Source organism: Pyxicephalus adspersus, chromosome 3 (assembly GCF_032062135.1).
Source record: "Pyxicephalus adspersus chromosome 3, UCB_Pads_2.0, whole genome shotgun sequence".
Lineage (NCBI taxonomy): Eukaryota > Metazoa > Chordata > Amphibia > Anura > Pyxicephalidae > Pyxicephalus > Pyxicephalus adspersus.
Genome location: NC_092860.1, coordinates 91,330,443 through 91,356,352, shown reverse-complemented (window position 1 = coordinate 91,356,352; position 25,910 = coordinate 91,330,443). Strand labels below are relative to the sequence as shown.

Here is a 25,910-nt window from a genome sequence, read left to right as displayed (position 1 = left end):
ATTAATCAATTGGTAATCAAGGGTATTCAGCTGAGGGTCCAGTTTGGGGCTGCAAAGTTTGGGAGTGAGCTAGAGAATCAGGAATTAAAAATATATGTTTTGTTACATTAAAACTGTAAACTGTATTGTAAGTTCAATATAGTTTGTTTCATTACAGCTATATTACAGATAAAGTATCCATGTGTCCAAAAGGAAATGTTCAAATGCTGTAATTTATGGTAAAGTCGTTCTTTAGCTGTCTACTTCTATCTACAACTGACAGTAAAGTAATTTGCATTCATTGTATTTTACCAGTCTTTAGTCTGCAAATACCATTAAAATCTAAATATTTCTCAGCAAGTACAATTATTGCAAACATATTGATACAAATAAATCAAAAACATTTGGATTCAAAGTAATAGTCCTACAAAGTTTTCTATTTCATTGTCTGCCCTTTGTTGTAAATTTAAATAATACATGAATAGTATCTACAGGGTCAGCAGGCTATAGATGTGTGTTACAATAATACATCTTATTTCCATGTGTTTTATCTAATGAGATTGTATAAGCACATTGTTCATGCCATTGTGGGATGTGTTACTGTACCTAAATCTTTCCTCCTCTTCAGCTCATTTATGTTGCCATTAACTTCCTTGATTGCTGTAAATGCATCCTGTAGAGTCTTGAAGTCTGGATGACACTGGGGAGTGGAGTTCAGCAGCTCACATAGCAACAAGGGATATTTCATCACTCGCTGGATAGGTTTAATCATCAGGGATCCCATGTCCAGTAGGTTCGGTTTTCCCCTAATAAATCACAATAAAAGATGTGTGTTACATACACTGCACAGTACTTGGTGTGAATTCAACAAGTGAAGCCAAATTAACTTTTTATGTATTTTGTTAGCATTGTATAAGTTAGCCCATAGTTAATTAGAAATACTAATTAATACAGTTGTTTTAATAGTATCTAAAAGTGATGTAAATGGTTTTATGTGTTTCATGTGCAGTGCAATGCAATGTGTGCAGTGTATAAAGAATATTACCAGCAGTAGTACAATACTACTACAAACTGTGTAAACTTTGTACATTCAAAATATGTAATGTGATCAGGGGGCCCAAACTTTTGCATTTACACACATCTATCCATATGCTAATATTTATTACCTAAGTAAATATATGTAAATCTTTACACATAGTAAAATAACGGTAGAATGGATTAGACCGATATATTGATGTATTTTATTTGTAATCTGCACACACCTAGACAGCCTAATCCATTCCTGCTCTATCCAAAACTAAATACTAGTTCCCTGGCTGTTAGCCTGACCGTCTGGATTTAATACTTATATATACATACTCCTGAATACCCGTTCCAGGCCTGTATCTATACGTATAAATCCAGATGGTCAGGCTAACAGCCAGGGAACTAGTATTTAGTTTTGAATAGAGCAGGGATGGATTAGGCTGTCTAGGTGTGTGCAGGTCAGAAAAGTTCTTATCCGTAACTTAGACGTTTGTGAGGCAAAGTACTAAGACAGGAGTGCCAGCATGACAGCCAGGCAACCACCATTTTACAAGGAAGGGTCATCAATGACATGTTTTCTGACTGATCTTTCTCCCAATATTTAGAAATGTTTGTCAGCACCATTTTTTAATTTATTTTTAGGTTATTGCCACTTGGTGTCTCCAGATGCTGTGTGTTCAGTAAAAGTAAACTGCGTGTGCTGGATGAAAACTTACAAAGGGTAAGCAAACAACAATATTGCTTTCAAACATGGCAAACATCAACAGCATGACACCTTTAACTCACCTGGAGAAAAATAAATGAATGTACACCAACCCAATGCAATAACCTATACTACCAGTCACAGAAAAATTGGGTAATAAGCAGAAAAGTCAAAATCTCATATCAGTTGTGGTCACTTCAACTGCAAGCTCTAATCAAATATTTAGGCTTTCAAAATACCTTCATCATTTGTTTTTCTTTTGTTGTTATCACTTTTATTTACAAATGGAAACCAAGCTGTCCCTTCCATATATTAATGTAAAATAAAATATAGTATTATATAACCATAATATGATAGTTTACTTTAGGAATGTTTGGGGATTTCCATTGTGTAAGTTTGAACTCTTGTCTGATTAACCCTTTTTAGGAAAACAGCCTTGGGCCCTTGGACAGAAAGGGCATGATTTTTTAAAGCCCCCCAAGACTAGAGAAGATAGACTAGCATGGGGGAATCTGGATGATCTACCTAACCTGGAATGGATTCTTTTCAAAATCATTGGCAAATGTTTTCAATTTTGAACCAGATCCATTCTAGGTTTCCTGTATCACCCAGGTACACCCATGATAGTCAATCTTCTCCAGTCTTGGATAGCTTTAAAAAAACAAAGTTAGTGGAAACCTCAAATACTAAGCCCTGTAGATAAGAAAAAACAGACAATGGTTCCAACTCTTTACTACTCTATACAAGGCTGAAAAATGTTTTCCCTACATACAACATACAGTTTACAGTTTGGCCCTAATAAATTATCCTTTTGGATTCATGTAAATGCTTGAAAGCTAAATCTCCCTAGGTATGTGTTAGCTTCTATTGCTGTCAAGATTCCATACAACAATAGATTTTTGTTTATTTGATTTAGTGGAAAAAGCAAAGCATACAGGACTCCTTCTGCTAGAAAAGGTGGAGTGAGGCTCTGTGTTGGGACTATAGCAGTAAGACCTCACCTCTCAGATCTCCAAGACCACTCACTAATACCTCTCCACTCAGATCTCAATGACCATTTACTAAGACCTCACCACTCAGATCTCCATGACCACTCAATAGGGCCTAAACACTTAAGTCTCCAAGATCACTCACTAAGACCTCCCCCTCAGGTTTCTAAGACCACTCACTAAGACCTCACCACTCAGCTCTCACCACTTAAGTCTCCATGACCACTCACTAAGACCTCACCACTTAAAACCCCAAGAGTACATAGAAGCCATTGTGTTCCTTTGGAATCTACCAGAGAATATGAGCTGTCTGAGACCATATGCCCTATGGTATAGAAACATATAAAAATAATACTTACTGTTCTTCATATATTTTCCTATACAGTAAAAAGAAAGAGAAGAAAACATTGTTAGCAAATAGATGGATTTACAACATTTTTAATTTACACATGTAAAGCTGGGCTGCCAAAAAAGAACTAAACTCCTATGCATTGAAAAGGGAGACCAGTGCCAGTCCAGTTAAGCAGGCTAAATGATACTAAATGTCCATCAGCCAGAAAAATTGTGGCGGGATCTATCTGACTTTTTATATCTTCTGATAGACACTGTGAGAATCACATTCAGTACAGTGAAGGAGACGTGTACAACTGTGCAAGACACAATGGAAGGGCTGGGGTTCAGCTTTAAACAATTACTGCTAGAAAGATTTAAATCTTTATAACTAAATAATATAAAATACAATAATGTTTATTTAAAAGAGAATTGTCCCTTTTCATGGGGTAGAAATAATTACAACAGCTGTTGGTACATTTGTTATATAAATTTTTTGTTGAATCTCCAGACATTCCACAATGACCATTTTGTGTAGTGTGGCCAAATCTGATTAAGGTTTACCTGCCTAGCCAAAATTGAAACCCTTTGGGCACTGTAATGTCACACAGTCCTACCAGACTCTGCTAGTTGTCAGTTCTGGAAGATTGGTTTACGTCTCAGCTGAGCCTGCATACAATATATTACAAAAGTTGCCACAATTCCCCCTATTGGTCAATTAGGGATCATTCTGGTCCATAATTGGGTTACTTTGGAGCACGATAATGCTAGGCACTCCTATTGGCATTAATACATACAAAAAAATTTATAGAACTATTAATTCTTTCACCTATATTGCAATACTCTTTGTCATATACCTGCCAATCAAAAACACCAAGGTTAATGGTAAGGTGTCTGAAAAAAGAATCTATATATTTTCATGGTAAAAACCTATATTATACCCCTTAGTTTGCCTTTGAATGATATAAATGTAGCATTGTCTTGTGAAGTCTCACTAAGAAGAATCATTCTGTAGCTCATCCTGGTAACCCCCCTTTTCTCCATCTTTCATTGTCACATAAAAGCTCACATTCTATCATGAATAATCATTTTAGCTTCCATTTAACATTTTACTCAAAGCCTGCAATTCAATATAATTAGCTTTTTCATATTCTTTGATTTCAATGCCATTCAGGCTGTGGTGTCACACCGAGGCACTTTCTCTACTCTCAAAAGAGAAAAGACATTTTAAACGGACGGGAAAAGCCTGAACCGTCCCTGTGATGTGGTTGAAATGAGTGGCTTGTTTGCTTTAGGAAGGACCTGTGCAGGCTGCTGATCAATGTGCTCCACAGACAAACACAGAGTGGATGTACATCAAAACAGATCAAGGTGTCTGTGTATTGTCCTTGCTGAAATATAAATATTTTTCAGGCATTGAAGCTGCATTTAAAATTTAACCCTTCTTAGGCACATACATAAGTCAATCATTAAATTAAATTGTATTAGGAGCCATAGTAAGGCATCTGCTAATTAGTGTGTGACTGAATATGCCAAAAATTAATTATATTAAGTTTTTGCCTATATCCAGTATAATGCACACAGTTCATCAATTGCGTTGATATATTCTGTACAATCTATAATAACAGGGATGCCAGTGCAAGCTTAAAAGCTGAAGTCCTGGAGTGGAGGGGGCAGCATAGGGAGCCAGTCGTTTTTTCTGCATGTACCAGTGATGGAAAGAAACATGCTGATTGGAGGAGAGAGTAAGAAGATGGATACGTCAGACTGCTGCTGCTCTTTTACTATCTCTCTCTCTATATATATATATACATATATAATGATATAGTAATTTGTTGTACCTGGTATACATTTGCCAAGTAATTCTTGGTTGTATGAATAATCTAATTTTTGTATATAGGATGTAAACACTTTTGCTGCAAATGCTATTGTTGAGTTCGCAGCAACATTCTTTAACATTTGCAGAGGATTCAACAATGTTAACTTTAAAATTATTGGGGCTTCTATTACCTTACAGTCAAACAACATAGAGAGATATTTACATTCGTAAAGCACACAGGTGGCTTGTCAAGCAGCAATATGGTCATAGTTAGGCAATACTGCTTTATTATTAGTGCCCTTAGAATAAACAATATCTTACTTCAATGACTGTGTACATTGTCTCATATACTCCTTGAGTTCCTGGTCTTTCTCATAGGATTCCAGCAAAGTGTGTGCATCATCATGATGATAACAGTAGATTTTATAAACGTCTTCTAATGGGCATTTAATTTCAAGAAATAATTCACCTATAAAGAAATAAAAAGAAAAAAAAACATATGATTACAATAGGTTAGGTGGTACTGTCAATGTGATCATATCAATTTCAAAAATAGTGAAGCATACAAATAATCTACAGACTGGTGGTGACAAATATAACACTATATTTTGGGAGGATTTTGAACACTCTTATTCGTTTTTTGGGACAATTCTATCCTTGTACTGACCCTTTTATTTGTATTGTTTTAAAAAAAGTTACATTTTTTAAAACTTTAAACATTTCCTAATGCCATACTTTCAGGCAAAGGAGTCTAGGAGTATTTAATGTAGTTTTAGATTTTAGGTGATCTCTTTATTTGGCGCAGGCGACTTTGAGGATTTATTGAATAAGTGTGCAAGAAAGATATGCACTTGTGATAACACTTTTCATATGCCTAATATACAATTGTTCTGCTACATATATGGTAGATGAATACAAGTGGTTGATAAAATAATTCACTGATTTTTTCCTCTGCCCGAAGTTTTTCCTCTGCCCTTGTTACCTGATCTCAATAGGGCCCTGTGCAATCAAACAGGTTGTTCAGGCTAAAGGCTGTCACTTGATAGTAGCCTGTAAATTAATTCAGTAATTTCCCCATATTGTACAATAAAATAAAGAGCACTTGTCACCTGTTTCATTGTATTCTGACAAATTTTGACTTGTATCAATATTCTAAAGTAGCCTAGGAATCTATTAAAAAAACTAAATACTTGAGTATCAAGGATTTAGGGAGAATGGCAAGTTTTCTATTTAGAGAACAGCTTGCATAGATACTTTACCTGACTTTTTATGTAGGGGAGACACTTGTATTTAAATAAAAAGTATTATTTCCGGCATTGCATGCACTTTTCTCTTTCAGCTCACATAAACAGGAAAGCACTGGCTTAACATGAGTAATCCTATATTATGCAGCTCATCCAGAATTTATGGTTCACTTTCCACATCTACCAGATCACTGAGTCCACTGAGACATCTGTTCAATACTACCAGGCTTCAAAGAGTTGAGAATGCATAGCTGAGTACTCAGCACTGGCCCGGTGGACACAAAGCAGCCTTTCTTAGGTGTTCTTTATTGTATTGATGTGTGTTCTTTAAATATGAATGTTTGGTTGCTCTATACAATCCTTTCTACATAAATTGGAATACAAAATTCTGCTCTAATGATTTCTTTACATAATCAGGCGGACAATAAATTATCCTTTTTTAATATAATGTACCTGTGAATGATTCCTTGAAAATGGTGGATTTATGTAAAGTTCAGTGTTACCTTTGTGGCAAAGGTCATTTTGTAGGTGTTCAAAATACTTTAACATAGAGGGCCTTAAGTGCGGCCCCTGAGATCACCAAAATGCTGAATGTAAAAATTCATTGAATGTAATGCTAAATGCTAAATGTAATGCTAAAAGCTTCCAGGAATACTAAAGGCATTCTAGAGAAGATTGTCAGAGACTGTGGACATGCTACTGATTATAGAGAGAGATTGCAAATATACTACAGGAGATGGTCAGAGACTGCACAATGCTGCACGAGATGGTGGGAGACTGTGGACATACTGATGGATATGGTCAGAGACTGCAGATATTCTACAGGAGTTGGTCAGAGACTGTGGATATGTTATAGAAACTAATGGAGACTGGATATGTTTCAGGAAACACTCATAAGGCTCTATTTATGCAGCAATCAATCTGACATTCACTGAAACATTCCCTAATAGAGAATCAATTACTGCCTTTGAAACATATGGATCTGGAAGAGTCCCCACCAGGGAATGTTTTAGTGCATATCAGATTGATTGCTTTATAAATAGGCCCATACACTGGAGACATTACATGAGACCACTAGAGATTAATGATGTTACAGTCCCTTTACAAATCAATTTTTCAACATCTGTGTTCCCTACAGCCCCCTAAAATTACTTGTGTCACATTTGATATTTCCCACAGCAACATCCACGATAAAACTATAGAGGGAAAAAAATAAAACTAATTAAAAGAAGAAAAGGAGTACACAGCACAGAAAATCATAAATGGAAGCCAGACTAGGGATTTTTTTTTGCATCATTGAAATATTTCTAACTTCACAAAACAAATACTTCTGTCTGCAGGGGCCCGAGGGCTGCACAGTGGGTGCCAACGTGTTCTATGTGGCCCCAGAGCTGCAGACTGGGCATCAAGGTTGTGGACAGTCTAATGCATTTCACACAACATTTACCCAGTATTCCCACATTTTAAGTGTATTCGTTTGTGTAAAATGTATGCATCGTGAGTGAATGTTAAATAATTCTTGTGAGAAAAAATTTAAAGTCCATTTAGCTTGACAATAGCAAAATATGACAAATTAAATTCATAACCTAAAGTAGTCTGCACTGTTTGTAGAGAGATGTGTATCCCACATGTCCAACGGTCATATTGTCTGTCTACAGTAAGTTGTGGATATATTTTATTAATGGACATAAGGCACTATATGGATGTTCCCTCACTAAAGCTACACAGGGCTTTGGAGAGCTGCAAGCAAAACTCATAGTTACTTTGAAAAGAACCTGAAAAATGTATACTGGATACAATCTGTACTAATGGGCTGTATTAGTATATAAGAATAAGATCTTTAATCATGGATTGGAGAAGGTAATTTATATTTTCTGCATTATCTAGTATCTTGCTGCCTGCCTTAATAATAAACATGTTATGGCAAGTATGTTGAAATATAAAAAAAAAAAGATAAAAGTAACATTAATAAACAATCTGTACAGTTTCCTAGGATTTTAGGATCACAAAGTGATCAATTGCAGGAGGTATGCATGTGAACCACTAAGTGCTTGCAAGTTAGTCATATGGCCAGTTTAGTATAATTCTAGTACTGAAAGGTATACTTTAAAGCAGGAATGCCACTGTGCTACTAATACTTACCTGTGCCACTAAACTGTTCATCTTCCAGAGCCCTGAGTAATTATTGTAATCCTTCAAGATAAGTGCCAATTGTATTGTCCGCCCTGACCACTCTCATCCTCCCTTATTAAATTTGCTTGTTATGTGCACCTCCAACCACCACATTGTCAATGGATACTCTTACTAACCTATGGCCTGTAACTCCTGGTCCACATCGGTGGTGGCTTCTTCCAGCAATGACACCAGCTTGGCTGATATTTGACAGACAGATTCAATGTTGCTGAAGAGAGCATCTACATCAAAGCGATCTGACTGTAAGAAAAAAATAAAATAAAATGGTAAATAAAGACTGTCTGATAGTTGCCCAATATAACCATCTTCAGCCAGATCAAGTGACAAATACATGACTATGGTGACACCGCTCAATTACAGATCTCAGTGTAAATAGCAGACATTCCTGTATGAGCAATAGCTTGCTAGTTTGTTATAGACTACAACACCCCTCTCAATAGAAATACTTCCTAGTGAACTGAATGTTATATTTTTACAGCTGCTGTTGAGAATCAACGTACCAATATTCTCTTCTCTGTATAGGTAAGGGAGTAATCATCAATAAGGAGCACACCAATGGATAGAAGCAGTGGTAATTGTCATGATATGATTTGCTTCCAAGCCAATTATGACATATTTCTTCAAGGTGATGAGGACAGTGTCAGATCAACTTCCACCAAGGTGAGGATAATGAAGACAAGTGTGAAGTCAGTCTGCAAATGGCTAGCTAGTCCTTATTCTCATTAGAAACAAGGACCCACTTTTACCTGCAACCAATACCCCTATTTTTATGTCACCTAAGGAATGCAAAGTCATACCTAGTATTTGCCTAAGTGGTTCTTCCCCTTAGCAAATTTTGTAGAGCATTGGTGGATGTAGACAGTGGTCCCCTGTGCAGAACTGATTCAGGGCCTACCCGCTGAACTGACTTGGGGCCGTTGTTGGCTGAGGAGGGTCCCTAGCCCTCATGCAGTGGCACACTTTGCTCCTCCTTACGCCCCTCCCGGTTGTAGAGAATTTATGTAATCAAATATCAGTATTAGGTACTAGCAAGTAGGCAAGCCTAGACATTTTTCTAGTTCACAAGGTTCTAGCAGCAGATTAGGGACTGAGGAGGAACTCAAGGAAAGTACATAGAAAGCAACCATGGTACATTGTATGCAGGGAACATCCTATTGTGCCTGGTATGTACAGATGTGCTATCTATCTTTTAAAGCTACAATATGACCATCCTCAATAATATTAATGGTGCATCTGGGCCCCAAGCTATCTGAATGCATTTAAAAACCTACAGATTGCTAATAACCAAGAGGGCAGATGAAGTTACTTATTTACTACAAAGTATGTAATAGTAACTTAAATGGTGTAGTCACTAAACAAACACTTCTCTCTTTAAAAGCTTAAACGGAACACTAACCAACCTCAAAGTATTTTCTCTCTTTTACAACTATCCTATTTTAGGGTTGGTACTAAATATTTTGCAAGTCTTTTTGATCTAGCTACACATACACTTACAAAAACAATTTATGGATAAAGGTATACAAAGGTGTGTAAATGTGCACATACATGGATATACACAAGCGCTGGGTGTCACTGTTCAAGTTACTACGCTCTCTGGATCATATTACAGTCAAAGGAAACCATAGAAGTTGCCTTGTACACTAATTTCCATGAGACACGGATCAGCAAATAGATGATGTCACCACCAATAATGTGGAAGTCATCCAAGTTGAACTTTCCCTGAGTGTAATTTGAACTAGGTTACATAGCTTAAAGCACAAGTAGCCCTTACATTTGCCCTTGCCGACAAAGGATAAAACTACCTCTCTGTGAAGGAATAAATTGAATGCTGTGATGGGATATTTGTTCCTGGATGCCTGTTGTCACTAATATATTAAGCAATTAGGCAACTAAACAGAAGAAACATTGTGTCCTTTCCTTGGTTCTTTGTATTCATATTTTCACAAAGTTTAAATTCTCTCATGATACAAGTTACAAGAAGGTTCCTGAGCAGGATCAGTGAATATTTCCCATTGAAAGTAATATGGTACATTGAGTCATTACCTATAGAAAAGTCATATTTCACTTTACCGAGGCCAGTCTAGTGTAAAATGTCTGATCTGATTTTGTGTAGTTCCTGCACTTATCGAATTACCACACCACATTCAGCATAATTAAACTGGGTGGAAAAAAACATTTTGTAAATTACCAAGACTACATAAGTTTAGTGTTTCTTTAAAAGAAACAAATTGTCTGAGTGTGCCCCAAGGCAGCTGGCATTATGGTGGATGCAGAATGTTGGTGACAACATATTATGCTTATTATACTGTGTAACATTTTTTGATGGTCACTAATGCTCCATACAATTGGATAGATGTCAGATCACTGTTTGCTGGAAACAATTTTTTGTGGTCTTCTTCAATGACAGATGAATGAACAATCACTGTACACACAACACTCTTCTGTGCTATGGAGTAGGAAGGGAGGATGAGGAGCTAGTGGCACCCATTGTGCTCTTTTCCATAGTAAACAGCAGATGTTGCCAACGCCATGGCAGTGATGACGGACAAAGAGGCCTACAGTACACATACCAGATTTTCACCCAAAGTGAGCACTATATTTTATATCAGGCAATAATCCTCTGATGTGTGTGGGTAGTCAACAGATTCACAAGCCACAAAAAAAGCACGGGCCCAGGTTGTATTGGGCTGCTGGTATCCAGAAGGAATTTGCCGGAGCCGGGTGACAAACCCATCTTTTTGACAATATGATTTACTTCATTCCTGGCCATACATTTGTGAAGTACTTTTTGAAAAACAGAAAATAGTTGTGTATCATATTGTTCTTATTAGTTAAATATCTCTAAAGAAAACCCCAACACTGACAAACTCACATGATGTTCTCTAAGTGGAAGAACAACTTCTTTGATACAGAGTTCCAAGTCATTTAAGTAGTCCTTTTCTGTCTGGATCAGTTCTGAGATAATCTTGGCCCTCTTTTCCATTTTCCTCCTCCGCAGCTCCTCTGTGTCTTGAATAGGGGACGTTGGAGCAGATGATGCAACATTGGGTGCCATCTTTTCTATAATAGGTGAAAAAGAATTTAAACCTAAGACTTTTATCTCATACAAATGACACAACACCATAACCATCAACAGGCCTATAATTCAATATTATTATTTTTACTATTACAATAGTCATAATAAAATATTTCCTTTTTGACACATTTGTAGCACCTAAATGAATCATATGACTGGATAATTAGGGGAATTTACAATTCTGGCTTTCTTCTGGAAATACAAGAGCAAACAAGTTCATTTTGGGACTTACGCATTGCAAGGGGATTTTTTTTCAGTTTGATTATTTTATTTATAGTTTATAGTATACTCTTTATCTATAAACTATTAACTAGAAAGGGGATCAACTGACCCTAGAACTATTTTTGTCAGAAAAACAGGCCATAGTTTTTTTAAGCACACCTCAATGCAAGTGAGGATCCAGCTTTTGCTTTGCAATCATGGCACAAATTAATGAATACATTACCCAAAATCACTATGCTACACATTTTCGATGTTGTGCAATATTAGTGTCAAACCAATAAACTAAAAGGAGTACAATTTGTTGGAGGAGTGATAGAATGTGTCCTATATGTGTTAAAGATTTCTGAAAAAATGCAATTCTTTTTATGCTACAAAAATGAAAGTGAGTGTACAACTGATTGTGTTTATTTGTTAAAGCTTAACTGCTTTATGTAATATAATGTAATATATTATTTGTATAAGTCTTGTGTTGTTCTAAGAGAGCTAAGAAACGGGGAGGGAGAAGTAGCACTTGGAGCCACTCAGTTGTGATGAATAGCATTATATATATATATATATATATATATATATATATATATTCTGTGTATTTCGCAATTTGTATGGGGTTCAGATTTAAGATCCACCAGTTTGATATTTTGCTAAATGTAATCCACAGCCTTACATTAACAATGAGAATATTCAGTGAAGTATCAATTCCTGTTAGCTTATCTTCCTAACGAGAGATTCACCTCTCCTGACATCTCATCTGACTTGTGACAGACAGTTTCTGAATGAGCATTGTTTCATTCTACAACACGAGGCAGGACTGGAAAGTACAGTTCTACGTGAAAGGTGATGAGAGCGGAAATAGCATGCGGTCCAATGCTGAAACATATGTCCTTAGGTAATATGAGATCATATTTTCCTACACAGTGTAGTACTGAATCGCTTGTCTGAAGTTTGAGTCATCTGACTTACTAATCATACAAATTAAATATTCTGATGCACTTTCTTAAATAAACTTTAAGAAATATATGATGTCATTTTCCACCATTCAGTGGTGTCTAGTAATGACTGTGAAATTTTTTTTTGGTAGTTTACACAATCATTACTTTTTCTGTGGAAAATAGGTACTAGCTGTAACTATAGCATGATGGAAGGGTTGTTTAGCCTTTAGTCTAGATTTTCAAATTTAGAACTATATTTAAAGTATATTTTATTTTTAGTAAGCACATATTTTAACTAAAAATTTAATATTAGCTTATAGTGAGTTTAATGTGACTTTGCTATTTTTACATACTGGCAGGTTCATATTTTAATAAATGTGTTAAATATACAAATTTGGAGATTATCCACTAGAGGGAGTTTTGTGTTTTATTGCAGTCACTTCTTCCCTAAAGTAAATCTGTTCTTGACATGTCACTGTATGCAAAAAAGACATAGTTATCACGAAAGCGTGGTTCTTGATCTGCAGACTCCACCTAAGCTTAGCTGATGTCACCTGTCTGCTGCAGATGGGGGGAAGTAATTCCTATGGCTATGTTCAGACCCACATCGGGAACAGAGGTTCCTGTGCAGCTCCTAGGCTGCATTTACTGTTACATATCATCTGTCCTGGTGGATTTTTAAAATATCTCATATTTTGTATCTGTTTATCTGCTATCTGCAGTAAAACTTTGAATTATTATTCCCTCTGAAATTACTAGTATTTTTCTCCCCCATCTATAAACCTAACCAAATAGAAAGTGATGAAATGTTCTTTTCCTCAGATCCTTAGCCTGCATCACATTTTTAGATTTGCAATATAAACAAAGGTGTTGTTGAGTCATTTGCTTAACACACATAGGGCCTAGCCAGATGGATGAAGCCACAGACAATGATAAATGCTCTGTATTATCGGCAGCAATACAATTAATACATGTAACATAATTTAAGTTATGTGTTCAATTTCTGATAATCACATTCATATATAACAATACATTTAAAATAATTCCCGATTTTCCAGATATAATTCTATTATATGAGTTTATTTGATATACTTTTATAATATTTATTTGAAAATACCTGAAAAAAAAAGAGAATCATATCTTGTTGTCTGACTTCTTTTGCCCAAACATTTAGAATATTAAATTGTACAAATACAATTTATGCATTTTCATATCTAGTAGCCAAAAGATTACATTATAAATGTATACTGGTACAAATATAATAATGGCCAATTAAGGTCTCTCCAATGCATTAGCACATTTACACCCAATACAATATTACATTGCACCTTTGTTGCAGCCTGTGCATAATCAGGTGTTGGCAGCCCTTTCATTTAAACAGGCTGCCATAACACATTGTAGATTTAACCCACAACAAAACGCTGGGTAACATGCATGCATTAATGCAACACACAAGAATGGAGAAGTTTGAATGTGCACTTTTTGGCATTTATAACATAAAATTAAAAATGTTAACAGTCTTGAATAACCTTGTGCATTCTTATGTAAATTAAAGTAACACTACCAGATAAATTCCAGGTTTGCTGGATCACCCAAGTTCACCAGAGAACGTTATTAAATCAGGCCCATAGTCTGTAGCAACTGTATGTATTGTTCTAATTTTTCCATTTTCTGTGTAGTTTGTTCTAAGTTTACATTGACCTCATGGATTATGACAACAATGCAGTAAACATAATCATATTTTTGGGCTCCCCTGGGGGGTTAATGCTTAATTTTGTGGCCCTTTTCAGTTTGCCTGGGCGGGCTCTGATGGAATTACATTGTTTTTTAAATAACATGGAATTTACATAAATATTAAAGCTTTCTAAATGGGTTTTAGGTGAAAACAATATCCTCAGTTTGCTCATGATCTCTCCATTCAAGGTGAAGAGAAATCCATGGCATGTGATTTTGTTTTAGGAAAGTTTCACGAAGGCTACAGTAATGGAGTCAGACAAAAGTAAACATTTCCTTTTAATAGAAAATCTTGTGTTTGGCTCTGGTATGTCTTAATTAGCATATTAATTAGCATATTAGCAGAAGTTGGTGGTTTTATAACCAATATGTATTTCCTAAGCATTGTATTTTAGAACTAACTACAACTACTTAGTAACAAGCTATGGTGATATACACTATTGTAACTCACATTAATCAGTACAAAAACGTTTTTTTATATTAAGATCTGGTAACAATGATTTTTATATGTTCCTATTTTCTGCTACACACCTCTATAAACACCTCTATAAAATAATATTTAACTTAAAAGAAGTTATATTGCACTAAAACTTTTATCCAACTTCTAAATTATTTTATTTGAAAAACTAATACAAATGTAGTTGTAAAAAAAGCACCTGTTGGTTTACCAATTACTTGTTGGGTATTCATCTAATGTGGTCTGCAAAATAAGAACGTTGCAGGGGGTATTATTTGCATACATACTTTGAGCTACAAAGTGTCCCTCTTCCATATCTCCAAATGTTGGGAGGTATGACTACACTGCTGCCTTTTCTGCTTGCTAAATAATGGAATGCTTAACGTTTGTGATGTCCAAGACCCAATATACAAAAACAATAGTAAAAGTCTTTCTGCTGAACTTTAATGATACTTCAAAAGGAATATGAACTTCAGCGTCTGTACAAATATGACACTGTAATCCTTTTCATATGTACCATCAGGCTAAATGAGCCCCCCTCCATACATGGGAGGGGGGATCCGGTGTGTAGTTCTGTGCCAGGACTGAAAGCTGAAGGCTTTTTGCTAGGACTGTCTATGGATGGACCTCAAGCCCAATAGATGTGTAACTTGTCTCAGGACATTCTAGAAAGCTGGCAGACTTGTCTCATAATGAATATGCCAGCATAACCAATTTACATCATAATATCATTTTTATGTACCTGAAAACATGAATCACATGCAGTATCTACATGTTTAAACAAATAGCAAATGCTCACATCACTTTGTTTTTGTCGGTTTGGGTAAACAGTGAAAGGAAATGCCTGATTAAAAGTTTTCTCATGCAATGACATGCTAGTCATTTTTACAGTTTTCCCTTTTTCAATATTCACTGTGAATAGTCTGCTTAGGTGTTAGTCCTTCAGTTTACATGACTGAAGCTGTGAATTGTTATTGAATTGCCAGGTCTGTGATGTTAGAATTCAATTTTATTGTAGAAGACAGGATAACTATCACTAAACAGAGGAACAGGGGGCTTTCAACACCATCTGGCTTCCACATATAAAATCATTTATTCATCTTTACCCTATAATTTGGCAATTCACAACTTCAGTCATATAGATCACAGAGCTGACATTTATGCAGATCTATGCATGGTGTTTCAGCAACTTTTACACCTCCTATTCTGTTCTTGGACAATCAAAACTTCTCCCTCCATGCTGATTGGATTAAGGTTTCTGTCCTATCCTAATGAATATACCATTCTGGGGTACTTCCCTGACACTCAGAGCTGAAGAAAAGACCTGAATAAGCTACAAAACATCTTGCAGATAAAGAACAAGTCCTGTGAAATGTAAGCCCCAATGTACATAGAGTGTATATGGTGTTAATGCATTAAAATCTCGCAGATGGCTTTCTCAAGCAAGTAAGACATAGGAAAGAACCTATAAACTGTCATTATTTATTTTTATTTATATAGCGCCAACATATTACGCAGTGCTTTACAAAGTCCATAGTTATGCCACTAACTATTCCTCAAAGGGGCTCACAATCTAATGAGTTCCAGCCATAAAAGGCCAATATCTTTTAGATTTTGTAGGCAATATTTTTAATCCCTAAGCCCTGTGCAAAATACCAAACACTTTACCGTCTCTAGGTGTGTGTATGGAGCTATATAGTTGGATCTACTTCACAGGCCCATTGATTGTATGATTTTGTGTGGCCCTCCATGGCTGGCAAGGACTTGCACAGCAGCACTGGTTCAAAAAGAACCAGCATCTGCACATTCAACAGTGAGTACTACTAGTACTACCGATCACTGCAGCCCCTATTCATGGGGGTAGCTGCAGGGAGATACTACCATGTAATGTTTCCCCATGTGGCATCGTTTCCTGGTGTGAGAAAGCTGTAAACGCACCACAACCTCACTGCCATTGTGAGTTAGCTCTTAGAAACAGACCCTGCATACCCAAACAAAATATAGGGATAAAGCTGAATACAGACCACTAGTATACCTGCTGGAAATTATGGGAAAGTGATTGTTTAATGCGACAGTTTTATAAATAATCAATATGCAAACAGGCTGGATATCGTGTTGTAGAAAAAGCATTGTTCGTATTGGTAAGAGAAGTCATTTTAGAATTTTTAAGCATGGCCATGTTCAAGAGACAAAATAAGGACATTATATATTCATGTTTTCTAACCTATAATTTTAAAGAAACACAATTCTCAGAATCATCAATAGGCAAACCTAGTTCTTTCTTCAAAAAAAAAAAAAAGGCTAGTGAATTTGACATTTCAACATCAGTCTGTTCCTTCAGGTATGATGATCTAATATTAGAGGGAAATGTAATTGTGTTTGAGCTACAAAGACAAACACAGTGCTTGTGTGCATAGCTTTATCTTCTATTTGATCGGGAAAAATACACCTTACTGTAGTGACATGAGATTAAGCCTAGAAAAGGACTAGATTACCAAGTGGATCACAGATAAACTTATTCTACTGGGTTTGGAAGTTCTTAGCATTTCAGAGTAGAGTACAACAATCTTAGTGTGTGTTTACCGTGTGTTTTACGTAGAAGAAGAATTATAAATATTTGTCTGTATAGGCAGACAGAACATTCCCACCAACTCTGTTTATTTTGTAAAAGGAAATCTCATATAGCACAATGCAAATATACTGCTTTGGTATACACACAGCCACCATACCAGTAACATCAATTGAACAGAGTCCTAGCAATCAGAGAAAAGTGCATGCTGAGTATTGCACATCATCACTTTTTAGCATGTATTTATTTGGGGTTCACATGGGAATAACACAGTGCTGAAATGTTGTTCTCGGTTCTCTTTTCTGTAAAGGCTTAATATTGCACTTGCATAGACACAACACATTATTACCGTATGACACAGTTCAGGTATCTATAATTACAATGTGGAATTGTTGACTGATCTGCAGCAGTTGTACAAGTCCTCAACCAGGCTTTCTAAAACCTTTTACCCCTAGGGCAAAAATGAAAAAGTTTACAGGTCTCAGGGAATCCCTATTACAACCATTTTTGGTGAGTCAATGGGAAAAAAAAGCTTCTTAAATTGGTGGTCAGTGTACCCAATTAATTTTTTTTTACAATGCTCCAGGGACAATGCTATTTGGAATAGCCAGCTGCATGATTCTAATGATTTAGGTGTTTCTGAAGTTTCTGAGTTATTTTAGACACCACTGTAAAGGTAACATTTTTCCACTGACCATCAATTTAATAAGGGTACCCCGAGACTTGTCAAGGGTTCCTAAGGGTTAAAAAATTTGAGAAAGTCTAGTTTAGGGACTTTTTCACCTACTGCAGAGCAGTCAACAATTCCATAATGTAACTATGGATAAAATTGAGATGTTTAGGGACCACTGACTCTGAACTGTGCCAGGTATTACTACAGGATCTACTACATAAAATTCAGGATTCTGTGATGCTTATGAGCATCCAGATACCTCAACAGAAATGTACGGCACTGGCTTAAGGAAGGGGCTTTACAATTTAGATTTTTTTTTTTTTTTTACAAAAGCCAGTTATTCTATTCAGATCAAAATAGATCAATGGTGTCTGATGTACATATTTGTATACACATTGTAAGATATCCGTAAGCTCTTTAAGTCTGTAAGAGTCAGATTATGAGCTTTCTCTGGTATCCTAATGCCTAGCCAATATTCAAAAACTTTGTTGACAAACCTAACAATATAGTATACAAAGTAAAAACTAAATATATAAAAAAAAATCAATAGTTCTTGTTGACAACAAAAACGAGCATTTGGCTTCCCAGCAAACATTTACAGAACTTTCAAATTCTGTTCTTTCCCAAAAAATAACAATTATACAATCAGGGGCAGTTTAACAGACAGAAGCATGAACATTTGGCACATAGACAAGCAAGAGGTGGCAGCAGTAGTTTTGAGTTAAGAGACATTGGCCCTGATTCATGAAAGCTCTCCAGGCTGGGGATAATACACTTTCAGAAGTGAAGCTGGGTGATCCACAAAACATGGACTGGATTTTTCAAAATTATTTGCTATTTGCTAGCAAATGTTTTGAATCCTGGACCAGATCCATTCCAGGTTTGGTGGATCACCCAGCTTCACTTCTGAAAGTGTATTATCCCCAGCCTGGAGAGCTTTCATGAATCAGGGCCATTGCCTTTCAACACCAAGATTTGAGAATGTTCTGGAAATGGACTTGAAATTTCAGATTAAATGGGTGTAGCTATGTGAACACAACTTTACTTGTATAAAGCAGCACAGACAGACACAAATGAAGGGTCCTTGCATACTCTTTTTGTCATCAGTTATTGAAAGTACTAATGCAATGCAAAATATTATTTTTTAGAGATTTGGGGATGTCTCCTCAATGCTGATCAATACTCAGTGGAGTAAATATAATGTGTGTATACATATGAAAACTTGTGAGTGCCTGCATTACTTTGTGATTATGAAAATATAAGCTACAATGTTTTATTAGCTCTAACCTGCATTGGTGCCTATAATGCAATACTGGACTGATCTGTATGGGCATTGACAATCCGGTTTTTAATGCCCACATGTATGAATCCTTAGTAGTTAAGGGCAGATATCTACACGAAAGCATAGGAAAGGAACATATTTGGTCATGCTTATGCTGGAACTAACTACAAACATCAGGAAAGTAAATATGTTGATAGGAGATTTTTATCTTTTCCCTGTAGAACAGGAGAGACTTGTGCCCTGTACTTTCTAACAGGCAGTACTATTTGCTTCTGATGGTTGCAGGTGCTTGGTATCACCCCTGGGGAGTTCACACATACTTCAATTACCACAAACGATACATGAATTGGGAGTATCATGTATGCAAGATGCAAGCTTTCAGCATATCTGCAATTGCAATTATGAAAAGCCTGAAAAAGTGATCTAAGACATCTAGAAAGCTTGCATCTTTAATAACTCAAAGCGCACCTGTGCCCAGACTATATATATATGAGACTATTTAAATGATATTAGTAAAAGTGTAAAAGTGTAAGTCATTCCTGGGCTATTTAGGTGTTTTTAATGTAAAATGATTGGTTCTAATAGATCTCAACAATTAGGTGGGTTGTTAGTTTTCTAACAGCCTACTTTTTGCTTATGTAACAGAGCTGGATTCTTTCCAAATTAAAAAAAAATTACAATTTCAACAACTCTGTTGGCAACTTTGACAACTACATTTTTATTGATTTCTTTACAGTGATTACAAACACAGAGATGAATAAGAAATGATTTGAAACTTTTACTGCTTGTTCAGAAGATGTAAATACATTAAAGTGGTTACCCAATAAAGGAAATCACTTAAATGACAAACTTTCTGCAATAATTGATGGTTAACACAGTATGATACTTCACATTACAATGGTATATACGTATATTTTTTTTATGATAAATATGTGTTTTGGTATTATAAATTGTTTTAAGTATAAAAACTTTACTGTGACAGCAAAAAATTGATTCTGAAACATGTAATAGTTTGCTAACAAATTATTTTGTAGTAAGCAACGTGCTTATGATTTCATTTGATGATTTAATGATTTATCAGTCTATAAACTATCATCATTTTTTGGAATGGTAAATCTGGAACCCAGCCTTATTGCACCTTATGAAACAGAATACTGCAGTCTTCGAAACTAACATTTAAATACAGGCCATGTGATGTTACAGAGGACGTTTATCATTCAAAGTGAAAACATGTGTGATTTCTAAGAAATGTGTATACAGTAGCTACAACCACACCTAGAAAATTCAGTGGAAATATTGTTTGTATATATTAATCAATAGTTAATGTGATATTAACCCCAGGACAGTAGGTATCTTGGAATACTTCTCCCTCTCTTGATCCCTAGATAATAAAAGAAAGGTGTTCTTTTGTCCACAGAGAGAAATGGAAATGAACTAATAGTAGTGCAGCAGAGGCAAAGAGCATAAGAAGTTAACAGCTCAATAGGTGTATGGCAAATCAACAGGTATATCACAAACATATGTAACAAAACAGTTTAAATTGTAAATTTACCAGACCAAAAGGAGCAAATAAGTGGGGTTTTCTTTATACTTTGAGAATGAAGAATGCTTGCCAAAGTGGACAAACATGCCAGATTCTCAAGCCAGAGCTGGGGAGCATTGAACAATTTCATTTAAAACTTTATCTCATGTAGAAGATGTGAGACATACCTTAGCATGCATTTGGAATCCACACTGAGCACCTATTTTTTGTATTTGTTTGTACACTCCTTAGGAGCTCTATACATAATCTGTACCTGCACCAGATCACCATTAGGATGACACAAATTAAAACTGTTAGAATTCTGTTGTTGGGAATGACCTTTTGTGATCAGAGAATGAACAAGCACTATATACTATTGAACCAAACAAGGTACATTTTGGTTTGTTAATTTAACCTGCCTCCATACCTCTTTGCTAACTGGCTGCTTCTGAGATTTTCCAGGGCATTTCTGGACTCCCACTTTTGTACAATAAAACATGTTAATTTTTCTGCATGCGGCTAGTCCATGCAGCAGTTTAGCATGATTGTAAAAAAAACATTTCATGAAGCATTTTGATAGGTTCATGCATGCTAGACAGGCCAATTTAAAGGGGCTTAATCTGAAAAAAAACAAAAAGGTACTACAGGTAACGAGGAGGAGACCCAGTAGTCCGTTGTGGAATCTGAAGACCTGGAAGTCAGTCATAGATGGTGGCTTCCTATGAACAGGACCCTGAACCTCTTATCATTGCATCTGCATACAGATGGGTATGATTATGACGAAAGCTCACCCCCCATCAATGAGTACAGCTCCACTTTAATGCCTATCAAATGCAGAATAGTTTTTTGTATGTTTTGCTTTTTAAAATACATCAGGAAAATCTTTATCACGCACATTTTTTCCCCATATCTTCATTTTACATTAAAAAAGGCCACAAGTCATGCTCCTAAAATGCATTTATATACTAAAAATAAGTATTTAAAGATGTGACTTATTTTTTAATAACACTGTAAAGTAAATATATGTCATAATATTCACAATGTATACAACCACCATGAGGGTCTTATCTGGCTACACCTAATGGTAGGTGGTCTAACGTTTTCCAAATGTTATACACACATAAAATGTGCCTTAAATATGAATGTTAAAGTATGCAGATGTACAGTCATACATACAATGTTTCAAAAATATTTTTTTTATTAAAAACATAATAAAAAGGATTAAAAACCTTAAAAATGTACAATAGCCCTTAGCCTTGGTAAAAAAAAAAAAAAAACACATGTTGCTATATTCTATGACCTATGTTTCAGAACAATGGTAGACTTTCACCGAGGAGGTTAAATGGTAGTGCACAGCTTGTTATCTTAATTTATGTTCCTTCTCCTTCTGAATCATACATGATAATGTGATGACTAATAAAAAACTCACACTAGTTGCTGTTAAACAAAAGGAAATAAAAGAGCACAACACAACTTCTGATTACCTTTTCTTTTTTTTTTAATATGAATCTCTTAGAATCACACGTCTTCCAGATGTCTCTTTTGTGCTACCGTGCTATGACACTTTGCATCACGAAATAGATACTGTCCCACTGGACTGTTCCTTTTGTAATTTTATACATACATTCATTGGTAATATGCACAAAACGTTGTTACATTCATTTTCACCGCCAGTAGCCCAACATTGGTTGGTAGGTTTTCTGCACTGAAAATAATTTAAAACTTTTCTCTTAATTGTTCCCCATCATATGAAGTATTCATAATGCTAATAAAAATGCTAACACTAATGCCTTTCTTGCTACAAATTCTCCTCTTTTTTTTTACTATTTAACCTCCCCACCCTGCCCCCAAATGACTCTTAAACCATAACCTAAGTGTATGTCTAGTAAACACACTTTTATCTAGTAGTAGTCAGTTACAATCAACTGGACATGTGTCTTTGTAATGTTAAAGACGGTTGCCATTGTTTCACAAGGCATAGGTTTCGGGGTTTGCGTTCCCAAATGCTTGCCAATATGCTTGTGAAGATCATTGTATATCTAGTAGTAGTGAGTCAGATTCAGCTTGACTTCTTCTTTTCCTCTTGTCTTCTTTTTTTATAGTATATAAATATATCCAGCTATAATACATTTTTATTCTTCCCCATGCATATGATTTTTTTCAACTGTAAGGAGACATAAAGGCTATGTTGGCTGTTTTTTACACTATAATGGTTGTATTTTTATATTTTTTGTTACTGGTTGCCAACAAATGTTATTTCCTAACCTAGCAGAGAAATATCATAAAACTAAGATGCTGCTTGTTGATAAAATAGAGCACTGAGTCTCAACCAGGGTTCCTTAGAATCCTAGAGTTCTTTCAGAAGTTGCTAGGGGTTCCTTGAAATGTTCAGTTTGTGATCTTTTTGGCTTCCTGTAAGGGTGACATTCTTTTCACTGGCCAGCAATGTAAGAGGCATTATTCCTACTGACTACCACACTAATGTACTTTGAGCTGTGCATATAATAATTTTAGAAAGGGTTCCCTGAAGACTCAAGAGGTATTTCAAGGGTTCCCTCACATTAAAAAGGGCAAAAAACACTGAAATAAATCAAGAAGGAGTTAATTTATAATTTAAATTATAGACTGCACTACAAAATGACAGCTGGAATATACCTGTCCACTAAGGGCTTTAGCCTAAACATGAATCTGCATTATGGACTGCATTATACCAAGATGGTAAAATGTCTGTCCTAGCATCTGCCTTTTTGTGACCTGCTGGATATATTTTATCACACATAAACTTTCTGGCAGCTATGTTTCCTTATTATACAGTTATTAACTTTTTATGGTTTAAAAACCAGAAAGATGAAGATAATTTAAATGTGTTTATACCTGTTAAACATGATTATGACAGGTAGGCTAAATGTTCTTTTTAAAAGATGAAATACATTCTGTCTTCTTCTCTTAAGAACAGGAGCACACAATTTCCAGAGAACACTCACCCATCAATTGATGGGGAGATATATTCTGTGTATTTAGTCTTATCACTATTTGCATAGGCAACTTCCCTTTAATAAGATATGCCTTGATTAGAAGCCTCAAATGTACAGCCAAGCAGGTTCAAAGATCAACAGATAAGTGACTTTATTACTCCTAAAATCTATGTTCATTGTACCAAGAGAATACTGCAGGGTCAATAAAATATTTCATATTAGGGCTTAAACAATGCATTAGATTTATAAACCACACACAAAATTGCACTTGATCTGCAAGCTATTCACTACAATAAAGATATACAAAAAATATTAAACATACGTGGGCTTTTGAAGCAGTACTTGAACACATATCATGCCAATCTGGCGATTGCATAAGAATGTGAAGGTCTCCAAATCTTACCGAAAGGGTACCCAATATGAAGGCATCTATGCCACAGGTAAGTACAGGCTGTTACAGAATATGTATGATTATGAAAAAATAATTGTGACTTTGGTTCACATTAATATTATCCAGCCATAACCTTTCGCAAGAGCCAAGTGGACTACTTGCTTTTCCAGTTCTGGAAAGTTTTAGCAAGAAACCCCCACTAGAATTCCAAAATACACAAATAAAACTCTCAATAAACAAAAAAATGTGCTATACAATCTTCCTCAAAGTAAATCAAAAACCTTAATTTTTCTTTTAGTTTTTAATGGTATGAGTAAGGATTCTACACTCTTAAGCTGCGTACACACTTCCAATTTTTATCGTTCAAAATGAACGACGAACGAACGACGAACGATCGATTGGGCAAAAATCGTCCGTAAAAAAAGTAACCGACGCCGACGAACGAGGAAAGTCGTTGGAAATGAATGACCGGACCGGCGGATCGGATTGGACGACGATCGTTGACCATCGTTCGTGTGTACGATCGTTCATTGATCGTCCATGGTCTGAGCATGCGTGATGAACGTTCCTGCGGTGCACGTAACTTCCTGTATCGTTCAAACGATCGCATCTATTGTGTGTACAATATCTACGAACGATCGTGTCGTTATCTGTATGTACAGGATCGGTGCTATACGATCGTTCGCAGATATCGTGCAGGATCGTTCGTCGTTCGTTTACCAACGATAATAATTGGAAGTGTGTACGTAGCTTTACTCTAAGGATTTTTTTTTGCCTCGGGAAAGATTACCCTTATTTGCTGCTCCAATATCACCAAGGTAAGGAGTGACAGTAAAACTTTTGCAGGAATACAGACAACATTAAAAAAACAGATGGAAGTCTTAGATCAGATTTGCCTAAATATTCATACACAGAATGTGACATGTGGACTTTTATTGGTATTTACCAACAAGGATCCAAAGCTTAAGAATAACAAAATTGGTGCATACAATCAGTCTGCTGTTGAGTTTACTCTGAAACAATTAGAATTTTGTTTAGAGATTGGAAGTGAAAAATTTGCCAGTGTGCACTAGGACTTACCCAGTGTTTATAATAAGACAAAAGTGTTAATAACGTGGGTGGGGTTGGCAGAGAGATATTCGGATGACTGATTTTCAGAGAATTTGGAACAAAAAGGTAGCCTTTTCTGTATGTACTTCAATACTAATACTTTTTTTTACTCTCCCTTCTGTATAATAAGCCTCATAACTTAACTTTTCAAGTCCTTCAAGATTTCTCCTGGACGTAAAAAGTTAAGACGCTCTGAAGCATGAGTTAAGGTGCTCTGAAGTATGTCCTCCCATATGATGTATCCCCAGGTAAGAGCATTAGAGACAGGTAAGTGTGCCTAAGCATATGCAAATACTAAATTTGAAAAGCTCATTATTTGCACAAGTAAGTTAGGGATTTACTAAAAGGTGAAATCCTGATAAGCAAAATGAATGCTTGATAACTGATATGATACCTGATATGCAGAGGGAGTTTAGAGTATCAGAGAGATTTTCTTTCACTTCCCACATTGGTTTCATTGGACAGGAATAGAGGATAATGCAATACAGACAAAAATAGCAATGTTCTTTAGTAAAGTAAGAGAAAGCTAGATGTCTGTCAGATTTTTATTTCTGCCTGTTGTCCCTGTTGCAAAATGTCCTGTTTGGGAACTACAATATGCACAGTGTACGTCAAGCCACAAAATATATTTCATTTTTTTGGACAGAATGAGGAAGGATCAGATACACTTTCTGGCTTTACTGATATTTA

The 25,910-nt window shown here is 35.7% G+C and overlaps 1 protein-coding gene across 1 annotated transcript in view; it reads right to left on the bottom strand.

Moving 5' to 3' along the window:
- Positions 1-25,910, bottom strand: part of ARHGEF38 (Rho guanine nucleotide exchange factor 38) — a 49,622-nt gene that overhangs the window by 17,987 nt on the left and 5,725 nt on the right. The window contains exons 2-6 of the mRNA XM_072405662.1: positions 11,156-11,343; positions 8,400-8,523; positions 5,168-5,315; positions 3,057-3,074; positions 586-785 (exon numbers count right to left, since the gene is read on the bottom strand). Of these exons, the coding sequence (XP_072261763.1) occupies positions 586-785; positions 3,057-3,074; positions 5,168-5,315; positions 8,400-8,523; positions 11,156-11,343 (678 nt within the window). The remainder of the gene's footprint in view (positions 1-585; positions 786-3,056; positions 3,075-5,167; positions 5,316-8,399; positions 8,524-11,155; positions 11,344-25,910) is intronic.